Raw genomic sequence first — 13,111 nt, forward strand, 5'->3', positions numbered from 1 at the left:
CGGTTCCTGTTAATTACTTAGAGTTTCCTCTTATTAGAATGCATGTCACTTCTAATGCTATGTGCCCCACCACGGACACTTTTGGGCACAGGAGGGGAATAAAGAATGGTCATGTATGGTAAAGCAGGAACTCATCTGAGCTGTGGGACACTGCTTAACACACTGGGAGGAAACTTATTTTCCCAGACGTCTGACAAATTAACTCTGTTCTCATTGGTTAATGCTGTGAAGAATGTCTGTCTCCATTATATGGCTTATGCATTTTTTTGTTCACAAAAACAGGAAACATTTTTGCTAAGACTTCTTTATATACAGACATGCAAACGTGCCAACTCTTGAGCAATGTGTTTGTAAAGATCCAGGTTATAACGGTGGTCCTACAGCTGTCTTCTGCTACAACAAATGGTAGAGGGTGAGAGAATTCTTGCGCACATGAAGAATGTTTTTTCTTAAGGAAAATATAAGGCAGTATTTTAATACTTTTTAAAGATCTTGAGAGCCAACCAACGTTTTCCTCCCCATCATTACTATTACTGATGTATTTTCCTTCAGAATTTGGGGGAGGGGAGAAGCTTTTTATAATACATGATATTTCTTCTTGGGGCTCTTCTTAATATTTTTATTTTATTAAAATAAATAAATAAATAAATTTTAATAAAATAAATTTTATTAAAATAAAATAATATGCTGTATACATTAAAAGTTTTGTAAGAGGCATATAATTATAAAGAATGCTATGCTGCATACTTGTAAGCCCATCCCCCCATTTGAGAAAAGAGCACTACCAATATGTCACTTTGACAAGCTGAACATCCATGTCTGTGGACAGACAGAATGCCAAGAAGACCACAAGAAGACGGCACCAGAGAAGGACCTTCTCCCAGGGGGACAAGAGTTTCTAGATAACTATAGCACAAAAAAACAGACACCCTTAGTGTGATTTTGGTGCAGGGAGACTCTTGATGGACCAGAAAAGAAAGGCCAGAAACAGACCCAAACACAAAGGGAAACTGGCACTGCCCTTTGATGCAGAAGAGATGGGCTTTTCTCCATTGGTACAAGGAGATCCATCCTAAAACAAAGTCAGCTCCCGCCTTACAGCCTTCCGTGGAAGGCGAAAGTTATATAAAGCTTTTGGAAGAAAATACAGGATAGCAGCGTTAGAGCTTCAGAATAGAAAATACACTTCCTCACAGAGACTGAAAGCACAAACCATAAAAAAAAGACTGATATATTTGACTATGTTCAATGAAGGGATTTGGTTCACTGGAACACATCATAAAGAGAAGGCAAAGACAAACCACAGACTGGGAGAAAAGGTCTGGAAGTCGTACCTGATACAGGACTGGTATCCAGACAATGCTTTAAAAAAATCCTATGAACCAAAGGAAAAAAGATGAAAAATCCAATAGAGAACCGGGGCGAACACCTGAACAGGCACTGTACACACACACACACACACACACACGTGCGTGCGCGCACACACACTCGAATATGGTCAATATATACATCAAAAATAAAACACTCTATTTCATTAATAATCAAGAGCACAGCAAATTTAAACCATAGTGAGAAACCTCTTTGTATTCAGAGCATTGTAGAAATTAAGGAGCCAGATGATACCAAGTACTGACAGGGAAGTGAAGCAGCAAGAACCCTTCTACCATAATAGTCTGGCATTAGTAAAATCAAGAAGCATTCACCTTAAAGCCCGCCTTCCTTCCCTCCCTCCTGTCCTTTTGTCCATCTTTTTGTCCGTCAGTTTGTCCATCCATCCAACCAACCATCCACCCGTCCGTCTGTCCGTCAATCCACCCATCCATCCAACCATCCGTCCATCAACCACCCATCCACCCACCTGTCTGTCCATCCATCCAACCACCCACCTGTCTACCCGTCCATCCGTCCACCCATCCATCTGTCCATCCATCCATATGTAACCACATATCTCTCACAGCAGTGGTTCCCAGACCAACAGCATCTAAACTAGGGGTGGGGCGGGCGACTCAGTGCTTTCATACTGCCTCCAGGAGATGCTGCTTCATGTTCCAGTTTGCGAACCAGTGCCCTAGAGGAACTTCATGCCTTGAAACTGGTGTAGGAATGCAAGTTACAGTTGACAGTGCAGTCCTCTCCCACCCCCTTTTCCTACCAAATAGAAAAAAAGTGAGAATGACTTTAATGCCCAGTGAGTATGGGAAATGGAGACAAGGTGAGACAGACACTTAGTTGCCGGTGGTGTTACACGAAGAGGCTTATCTGGGGGATAATCAGGCAATACTTATTAAGACTGCTAGAAGTGTTTCTCCTCTGGCATAACACATCAGAATGTACACTAAGACAGTTCCTAAGGTCAGTGGTACTGTTTCCCCAACAGAGACAGCTGGACTGCGTCCTGCAACCTGAACATGCTCTGGAAGCAGGGTCTGTAAATCGTGACCCAGCAGCATAGTGATGGCCACCCAGCTCACCATCAGAAGGAGCTCCCTGCTCCACTTACTCACCCACGATTCTGCAATTGAGGATTCGTTTGGCTAACAAGGTCTTTCTAAACACACATTCTCTTCGGGCAGGAGGATTCTGTGTACCATCATTTGTGTTCTTGGGAATTACTTCATTTTTTTTTAAAGATTTTTATTTATTTATTTGACAGATCACAAGTAGGCAGAGAGGCAGGCAGAGAGAGAGGAGGAAGCAGGCTCCCCGCTGAGCAGCGCGCCCAATGCGGGGCTCGATCCCAGGACCCTGGGATCATGACCCGAGCCAAAGGCAGAGGCTTTAACCCACTGAGCCACCCAGGCGCCCCTTGGGAATTACTTTAAATGAATTTCCCACTGACTACAGAAAAGGGAGCATTTATACGAGAAGGAGGGTGTATGACTTAAGAAGATGCTGGAAAATTCTGGAATCTGGGGTGATTCTGAAAGCGACACTGGTTGAAGAAAATTGAAGGTTAACTGGCAGAAGATACACACACACGGGCACACATGTACATGTGCCTATATGTCTTTACTAGGGAAAGCTTCACTAACCTTCATTTCCCCACTGGTAAACTAGATATTATAGAACAACTTACTTGAAAAAAAGCCCTGCTTCGCCAGAATAAAACGACCGCTATTTCGTATTCACCTACAGATGGTTACATTTTGAATCTGAATGGAAGTGTCTGAGATAGGAGTGTGTCCTGCCGCCTCTTCCTTCCAAGGAAGAATGGAGAAAATCTGCCCCAAAGCTTAGGTAACTTCTGGTATTTTGGGCTGAACCTGGAACAGAGGTGCTGAAACTTGAGTGAGCATCAGACTCACCTGGACACCTTGTTCAACACAGACTGCTGGCGCCTGGCACAGAGGCTGGAGCTCAGTAGGTCTGGACTGCGGCTAGAGTGTGCATTTCTAACGAGTTCCTACGTGATAGTGATGCTTCTGCTCCAAGACCATACTCTGAGAATGAATGACTTAGAAGAAACTTCTGGAGACTCTTCAGCTGTCAGGAAAGCACCCCTTGATCCTCACTGCCTCTCAGATTGAGATCCTTATACTCCCACAACTGGACATTGATGCCAATAACTTCCTTCCACTTCTGCATAATTCCAGCATATTCTGTCCTGTAGACTGATGGGTATAATAAAATGGTTTTGAAAAAAAAAAAAAAAAGTTATCCTGCCAGGCAGGTGGCCAGTAGACTGGAAAAGGGGCCCTCTCCCCAAAGTTAACCAACAAACACACACCACTCAATATGCCCTTGATGAAGAAATAGGAAAGCAGGGCATCGGAAGTAGACAAATTCATGCCTGACTTTTGCCAGCGCAGCACTCGCCGTTAGGCAGCAGAATCCGATGACATTTCACCAATGTTATGACACCTGCCACACTACGGAGGGTAATGTTGCTAGCAGCGTGGCTTCGTAAGCTTTAGAGAGTGAAGGCTGTGCTCCTTGTTGCATCCCACACTGGGAAGACAAGGCAGGGGGTTCTTTTGGCTCTGGCATGCCTCTGGACCTGGGGATGGCATTCTTTTGTGCCTGCTTTCCCCCGCCCCCAGTGCAGCCACGACCTCTCCCTGCATTATTAATGAGTGCAAGAGAAGTCATTTATTAAAGCTACATTTTTTCACTGTTCCATATGTTTCTTTCTACCAGCCACGGCAGGCACGTCACAGGAGCAGAGAGAGAGGGGTAGTCGTCTCCCCTGTGGCTGCGTACCACCTGCCTCATGGCGATATGCAGCTGAACCTATGGAAGCCATTAGAATCCCAGGATGCAGACTCATTCGTCATTGCTAAAAGCCTGCCTGGACCAAAGTGGGACCTACTTAATACATTCCTCATTCAGAAGTTAATTTGGTAAACATGTCCTGAATAGTTTACTGGTTATATGTCAGGACCTGGGGTGTCACAGAGAATAAGACAAAGTCCCCACCTTCATGGGGCTGACGTTTTCCTGGGGACTACGAGCTGGAAACAATGGACAAGTTAGTAAGTACATGAATTATGATAAGTGCTAAGAAAGAAAGAAAGAAACTGTGCGCAGAGAGGTCAACATGGGTGGGGGGAGGGGAACTTCTCAGATCAGGGAAGATCACTGGGGAAGAGAGATATTTGAGCCGAGTCCTCAAGGATGAGCTGGTGAGCTATGTTTCAGGTGGAGAGGAATGGCTAGTCTAAGGTGTGAAGACAGAAGCAGTCATGTGGGGTCTGGGTGCTGTAAGAAACCGGTAAGGACCAGAGTGGATGTATGATGGGCTCGCGGCAGGTGGCTTGCTGGAAGGGGGAGAAAGAGGCCAGAGCATACAGACCCCTGCAAGCCCCAGTGAAGGAAGTTTTATCTCCAGGGCACTGCGGAGCCAGTGAGTAGGGAGTGGGAAATTCGGTACTCAGCATGGGGTTGGTTGGGTAAACACATTGGCCAAATGAATGGAAATGCAATGTCTCGTACCCGCTGTGTTCTCCGTTGGCCCCTTTTTGGATGAATCACAGGCATGTCTTCCAACAGCTTGTTCTGGGTTCCTAACTAGTACCCTTGTTTCTTTTCTTGCTCCTCGTGCCCTTCCGACACGTACAAAATTCAGTGTGTTCAAGTGATCACACGCGGAGGGTACAGATGGTGACTAGGCCGCCCAGGATTTCACAGTGTAACCGAGGAGGCCAAATTAACAGATTAGTACCGAAACAAGGAAAAGAATGATGAGCAGAGCCTCAAGGGAGGGCTCAGGGCAGGGGTATGGTGGTGCACAGGACCTCATGGGGGCTCAGTGCAGGGACTCATGGGCACACTCACAAAGTCACCTGAGCTGGGGTGGTGGCCAACTGACTTCAGTCCTAAGAGGAGAGCAAGAGACCACCAATACGGTCACCAAACATGTTGTACCTAAAGAAGAGATCGGTAGAAAGGGAAGTCAGCCCTGCTCAGACCCTAAGCCTTTCCTTTTCACTGCTTCATCGACATCAAAGTGTTTGATGGTCCACTGTTGACTGAAGGAAAAAACAAGCCTAAGTGATGGATAAATGCCTCCCATGAAAAAAAAGGGATCCTTTTGGCCACAGATCGTGCCATGCCATTAAGGCAGGAAGAGATGGGCTTTCTTTTTCCACACCTCAACTAATTCAGATTACAAAGCTGCTTCTAATAATAACGTTTTGGGAACTGATAGGTTGTTTAAGCAGACACACACTCACTTACAGGAAAACTAAACCACGTGCAACACTTCTATATGGAGGTCAAGTTTATGTTCATCCAATTAATCACCATTAGCTCTGTCCATGCTTTATCATTCCACAAGCTTGCTGATTCCCCAGCAAGCACAGATTCCTCCTATTTGTTACCGTGAAATGCAAAAGAACATGAACCACTCTCAAATGAACCACTCTTAGAACGGCCTGGGAAGTGGGTGGGAATGCTGCATTCCTCCTGAACACTTTTCTCTCCGTCCACCATTCTCCCCCGGCATGAGGGACCCGAGACCCTGTCTCAAGTCCTCTCATTTGTAGGAGAACAGACCCAAGTGCTCCCAGGCTGACGGGGAGGCCGAGCAGCACATGGCCCTGTTGGAGAATACAGGGCCTCCCTGTTCGCTCCACAAACTTCAGAATGATTTTTTAAAAATTTATCTAGGTGTCCCATATAATACAGGCATCTCCTCACTGGTTTTGATAAAAAATGATTTGTGTAAGAGAAGAATTCAGACTTTGGAATCCCAGCACAGGCACTGCTGCCACCCCCATTCCTAATTCCTTTGTGTCTCGATTTATCTCCAAAATTGGGTAACAGTATGACCCACCTCTTGGTGCTGCTATGAGGATCTGACAGAGAAATGTGCAGTCAGCATGGGTGCAAAGTAAGTGCCCAATAATGCTGTGGTTCCCACAATGGCCATCACTGCGATTCCTATGTTCTCCTCGCCATCTTGAAACCGTGTGTACAGTGCAAGTGAACGCACTCGTTACTAAAATTTCAGTTTGAAGCCCAAGTCCCAAACAGTATTACTTCCTTATGACCCAATCAAGTGAACCAAGGTCACTATTCTACAAAGAGCATCTGGTCGACCTTAGGAGAGGCAGAGGGAATGAATGATACTGTCTGGTGTGTTATTCCTTTTCCCTTCCCCCAGCCTCTATCTGAAAACTCTCTTCAAAGCATCCACACGCTGGCCTTTCCCTTGTCCTGAAAGGATGCAGCTGGGGGGGATGGCTGATGCCTGGCTGGTGACGGGGTCCTGGGCACCAAGCCAGCGGAGCCACAGACTTCTCCAGCCCTGCCAACACTGCTCCCAAACCCCTTCCCTATAGCCAGGGGACCAGCCTCAGCTAGGTTCTGGACATAGCTCTAAAGCTGTCAGGCTCCCCACCCCATCACCCCCTGCTCATGAGATCTTCTGGGCAGTTAATTTGTCCAAGCAGAAGACTGTGCCCCTTGATAACCTTAGAGCATCTTCTTTTCTTGCTTCTGTCTTTATGCTTCAGCAGTGCTTCTGAGTGGTCTCCCGAGATGGGCTGGTTTTCCAAAGCAGGAAGCACTCGCTAACTTAAATGTTAGATGTCCCACAGGCATAGGTCCTGTCTTGATGCTCCCCAGGACGCTACAGTTACAAGGAAAGCATGAAGACTGCTATACCTGGGCTGATCTGACACCTCCGGGGTGGGCAGGAGGCTCGCCCCATACCCCCCAGGAAATATTCCGGAGATCCCCAGACACCTGGGGATACTGTGTGGTGGGACTCGCTGCTATGTGTGCACTTCTAGCAGCGCCGTCTGACAGCCAGGCAACTTCCTGTGTTGCTGGTGTTTTTCTAATGTGATTAAAGGTACAATAAGGTATGTGTGCAACAAGAGGCAAAGCCATTGTTCTGCATCATTAAGCTCACAGCAGCCCCAAAAAGAAATTGTAGGCAGCTTGCCAAAGGCCCTAATGAAGAGCATCTCTTTGAATTATCTCTGGATGAGGGAAGGATAAAGTCTGAGCCCCAGAATATTTGATCCTCTTTGTGCTGCTGTTACGAGGGCTTACCGAAGCCAGACACACTGGACCTTCTGGAACTGTAATTTATGGAAACCCTAATTTCTCTGCTTTTAATAAGGCTTTGCATAATAAGAAGGGGAATGCAGTTATTAATTCCTGCAAGTGTTTTGTGAATTCCTTTATGCTACGGATCAGGACTCCCAAAGAATAGGAGAAAGGGGATTTTACTTAGTTGGCACAAGGGTAATGGGTCCGAAAAGTAGTTTGAGTTTCCTGAAAATAAATCTGCATGGCTTCCTAAATTGCTGACAAAGTGTATTCCAGATGGAAGTCATTTATCAGCAATTTACTGCATGATGCTTTGGCCAGAAGTATTTCCACATAAATTCACCTAGTAAAAACAAACAAACAGAATCCAGGCTCTTTCTTTCGGGGGTGGGGGGGCTAATGGGGAAGAGCCTACCTAATCCAGATGAATAAAGCCCGAGTTAACACAGATCTGCAGGAGACTGGGTAGGGTGACCACATTTTGGAGGGTACCAGTGTAATTAAACACATCTATGACAATGAATACTAAGTGATATTTCTGTGCATGGATAGTTAAAAGAAAAAAAGCCCAGCAAGTTATTAAGACTCTATTTTTATGCACTGTATTATATACACAGTAGTGCATGTCTGCCACACAACCACCTTGGTGATGGTTCTGTTCTGGTTCTGAATGCCTCACTCACGGAGAAGGGGGGGCTCAGTGCTCATCGCACATGATAACCTGGCACAATGTAGATGACAATATCACCACACGACCACACAAGGGATGGAGGCCAGCCCTCCACTGCCAGTGGCACTAAATTTAGCCCAGGCTTCCAATGTGCAACCCAACACTGCTTTCAAAGGACAGAAGTCTGGCAAACTGCGAAGCGTGAAGTCATAAGGTCAAAAGTGTATGTCAAACACCTATTTAAGATGCTTGTTTTTGTAAGAGATGTGCGCTCTGTACAGGGGCGGCTGCCGGGGGCTGGGGAGGTGGGGAATGACCAAGCCCCAAAAGGTTTGTCCTGACATTCTCTGTGCTTCAGTGGAGAAAAGACACACACGCGTGCGCACACATCTTTTCTTTACCCAGGGTCCCTCTATCCTGAGGCTGTCCACAGAGGCAGCCAATGCACAGAAGCAGCCTTGCTACACTGTGTCTTTTTAATGCTATGCGCCCTCTGGTGGCTTGTGCAAAAATGGTACCCAAGTGAGGGCTAATCAAATTCTTTTTTTAAGCTGTCTGGCTCTTTAGAGAATATATTAATATATCCCCATTCACTGTGATAAATTAAGGAATAAATACCTTTGTTTCCTTACCATAACGACCTTTTTCTGTTATTCTAACTGAAAAAAAAACCCTTTTTAATGGGATTCTAATTTTTTTGATTAGCAAAGAAAAACTGGACTGAGTTAGAATGATTTAAGGAGAAAACACTTAACTGTCAAGTTAGATTACCAACGACAGTCGAAAAACCTCATAGTTCAGGATAAAACTTGAATACTTAAAAATAAAACACTCAACACAAATGTTAGGCAAGTTCTCTGGGTTATGCCTTAACTGTCCCATCTCATCTCGACTGAATTTCCACGTCACTCATGCTGTAGAAGTTTCGAGAAGTCATCTGCCGTGGATGACAGCACCCAAGATCAAGCCACTTGCTCTTGAAGCTCTTAAAATTTTCACAGGGTGAGGTACAGAAATGGCAAGTGTGAAGCATAAATCAGAACCACATGTCCCAGGACAAGACGCTGCTGAAAGAATCGAGTCTGTGGTAGATGCCTGTGCTCTACTGAAAGGCGCGCCTCGGAACTATTTGTAAACAGAGACAAAACCGCACAAGCATCAATCATCATCCCCGTCTTCTCCAACTTGTTCAAAGGGTGACCACGCTCTGACCCTTCCTAAGACAGTCGCTGACACTCCAGAGAGTGGTCAGTTGAAAAGGAGCTTTGTGGCATGACTGCTGGAAATGTACTTTGTGACTGTCAGCATCTATTTAAGTATTCAAATGCTGGCACCTAAGTGCCACTGGGAGGGAAAGCACAGAGGAGACTGAACGGAGGCTGTATGGACGAGTCAGAGAAGCCGTCTCGTTCAGAACACAGACACACGCCCCCAGCCCCAATTCCTTTCCGAGAAGTTACACTCTGCCAGGTGAGTGCCGGTCCACGCCCACAGAATAAAAGGCAACGCGTTACCTGACAAACTTCATAGAGCAATTTGTACTGCTCCTCTTGCTTCTGCAGGCTGCACAAACTGCATCCCATGTTTAGAGGAATGTCCGAGGAAGGCTTCAGGACTCGCCAGCACCCGGGAACAGCAGCGTCCTGCGTGCAGGCATGAAGGGATCCTCGGAGAGCCTCAGGTGCATCGGACGGCTGCTACACTTCACATTGGCGTTGCTCTCGAAGGCTGAAAACAACTCTCTCCCCGTCCACGCTTCCCCTCCTTGCCTCGCAGCATGCACACACGCGCACACACAGACACATGCACGCACACACACACACAGATACACACACACACACACACACACCGCTCCCTCCTCGGAGGGACTCTGGCAGCTGGATTGTGGTCCAATGCACACGGTATATATACTGCTGCTCATGCATATTAATCAGCTCTCATTGACTATTCATAACAGACAATGATACAGAAGCTATAATTGCCAACTATGACAGTTGAAATTTCTCTAATTAACAAGCCAAGTGCTCCAGTGGTAGGGAATAATAAAAGACACTAACAATTTTGTAAGCCATTTTCTGGCAGTTACAAATAAACAGGACTGCATTTTTAGCAAGGTCTCTTAGGATGATCCCTAATGCATTTAAGCTAAGTAGAAATTCATTTTTAAATATATCATAAAATTTTTGATGATATAAAATGTATTTAATGCTGCGGATAATGATGGCATATAAACAAGTTTTATGGAAGGCACATGTTTTGAATGATATTCATATAATATTTAGCGCTTTACCAAGTTGCAGGAAAAATGTGCCCCATATGAATAAAATATAAAAATTTAAATTGCAAGAACTATTTGTGTGTATGCAAAGTCACCGGGGGGTTGTAAGGAGACAGTTTCCCCTAAAGGTGAGGAAGCAGATAATCACCGCTAAAGTGTATTCGCAGTTCCCAAAACAGAAAGTTATTTCTTAAAGGGCTGCCCAGCTAACTGGAAGGAAGAGAAGCAACCAGCCCAATACCATTTCTGGAGCTAGGAGATGCTCCAGATACCTCAGAGCCCATGCTGTTCAGCTAACTGTCACTGGCTACTACGGGTCTGGATCTGATAATCCCAGGGCCACCTAGACCGTCATAGCTCTGATCCGTGCTGTGTGTCACGAAAGCGGGGAGCTGCAATGACCCAGAGCATTTAAGAATTTTTTTTCTTGCTGCCTTGCCTCTTGTCTCCCTTTATTCAGCCTCTGACCCACTAAGTCTGACGGATGGCTTTCAAAACAAAAACCTGCTGTTTTCAAATCATCGCCCCACCGCCTAAACGAAATGCACAGGTACTATTGTTTCAATGCAAATCACTGAGGTATAAAATTCTCACAACTGCTTCCAAACCTTCACACCCCCCTCGATTTTATGAAGGTTGAACTGTCTCTCAGGAGGACTCCCACGTCTTGCCAAGAGGCATAACAGGGCCTGAAGAATAATGCTCCCTTTCTCTAGGAGCCCAGACACACCTGTGATGTGAGTAAACCTGTAAATAAAATCCCACTTGGGCTGGTGGCCAGCAGATACATCTGGTCCCATTTCTCAGACCCAGAAGATGAGGCATGACAACTTGTCACAGATCAACTCATAGCTCTGGCTTGCTGGAGGGGGAGGAGGGAATCTTCATCTCAGACACACACCTGGTGTCCCTATCCCAGCTAGAGCAGAGAGCACAGGCATACCACCAGGGAAAAGAAGCCACAGATGGGGCTGGGCAGTGGCAGTGACCTCTGACTTGCCCTGATGCTGGGAAGAGCCCTATGGATCCATGAGCAGGTTACTGGGAGCTCGGTTTCCTAATCCCTAAATAGCTCTGCAACTACCTACCTACCTTGCAGACTTTTGTTGCAGCCTCGTGAGAAAACACAAGCTATCAAGCCAAAGCTGGAAGTCATGCTTGTTCGCTGCCCCAGTCCCCAGAGCCTTCCCCCCTCTGTAAGTCTGCTCTCTTTGATTCCAAGTGAGATTTCAGTTCTGCACTTCTGTTTATCATCCCTGGCGTGCCATCTACTCCAGATGGATGACACTAAGAGCCTCCGATGCACTTGGTGCTTCCTCTCCTGCCCACCCATAGGCTCCCACTCTACAAGGTTGCCAGGTCCATCTTCATAAAGCAGAGACAGGATCACTTCTTCCACTTGCCTGAAAACCCCACAATGACCTCTCATCACAGTTGGATTAAAATCACTTTCTTCACTGGACCTCCAATGACCTAGGAAATCTGGTCCTTGCCCATCAGTTTCTCTATACCATCATCTCCTGGGGCTCTGGGGCTCACCTTATTCCCACCAAGCTGTGTCCCTCCTCAGAATTCCCTCCTCCAGACTGCACCCCCTTCTCCTTCCTAGCCACCCAGCAGCCCCGTCTCAGCTCAAACCAAGTCCCGTTCGAAAAGCCTTTGCTGGCCACCTTATGTGAATCTATTTCTCTATCCTCCAAATGACTGTGTGGTATCATTCCATTCATTTCCTCAGTCTTCCTGTTCATTTATGCTTATCTGTTACTCAAGTCTCCTTAAACAGGGATGCCGGCTTCCCAAGGGCAGGAACTGTGTCTGCACTGCCCTGTGGGCCAGCCCTGTAAAGGGGCTGGGGAAACACACGTCCTCTAGTTGAACGACGTCTCCCAAACTCCTACCCGAGAGGGTGGACTGGAAGTACCATACACAGAGGACAACGGTGTGCTTGGTTTTCCTCCCCCAAAGTTGTGGGCTTTTAAATGATTTTTTTGAGAAGGTTTTGCATTTCACACTAGCTTATATGCACGTTTTTCCTTCATATCCACAGATAAATGTAGAAATGGGCTCCTGCTAAAGGGATAGGGAACTTAGGCAAATCCCTTTAGTCTTTGTTGGAAAACTTCAAATCTCATTCCCAAGCCAGGAGAGTTTTACCACATACGGCCCTGCACTGCGAAAAAGTTTCTCCAACTTTTGGCTCTTAGGCGTCCTTCACATTCTTAAAAAACTACTGAGAAAGTTGAAGAGCTGGTCTTTATTTGGGCTATACCTATCGATGTTGATCATGTTAGAAACAGAAATACGAAAATATTTATTCCTTCGTTCATTTAAAATAGCAACAACAAACCCACTATGTATTAACATAAACAACATTTTTATGAAACATTACCATATTTTCCAAAACAAAAAGAATTTTTTGGGAAGAATGGCATTGTTTTACATTTTCACAAAGCCCTCTATGTCTAGCTTAATTGAAGACAGCTGGCCTTTTGCTTCTGCATTCAATCATTTCTGTTATGCGATAGGGGGGCTTCTAGAAAACTCTACTGCACTGTACGTTCATAAAAGAACAAGAACAATAGAAAAAAATAAGATCTTGATGTTTTTAGGAACATAGTTTGACCTCATGGACTCCGTGAAACAGTACGGAGGACTCGCGTGAT

The 13,111-nt window shown here is 45.8% G+C and overlaps 1 protein-coding gene across 2 annotated transcripts in view; it reads right to left on the bottom strand.

The window, feature by feature from the left end:
• PDZRN3 (PDZ domain containing ring finger 3) overlaps nt 1-13,111 on the bottom strand; it is a 238,243-nt gene that overhangs the window by 38,997 nt on the left and 186,135 nt on the right. The window contains exon 1 of one of the 2 annotated variants that reach the window (XM_032867415.1): nt 9,685-9,809. The exons of the other annotated variant lie outside the window; for it this stretch is intronic. Coding sequence (XP_032723306.1) covers nt 9,685-9,753 — 69 coding nt within the window. The 5' untranslated portion in view covers nt 9,754-9,809. Of the gene's footprint in view, nt 1-9,684; nt 9,810-13,111 lie in introns of those variants that run through there. 2 annotated transcript variants of the gene reach the window in all.

Source organism: Lontra canadensis, unplaced genomic scaffold (assembly GCF_010015895.1).
Source record: "Lontra canadensis isolate GAN:19392208 unplaced genomic scaffold, GSC_riverotter_1.0 scaffold34, whole genome shotgun sequence".
Classification (NCBI taxonomy): Eukaryota; Metazoa; Chordata; class Mammalia; order Carnivora; family Mustelidae; genus Lontra; species Lontra canadensis.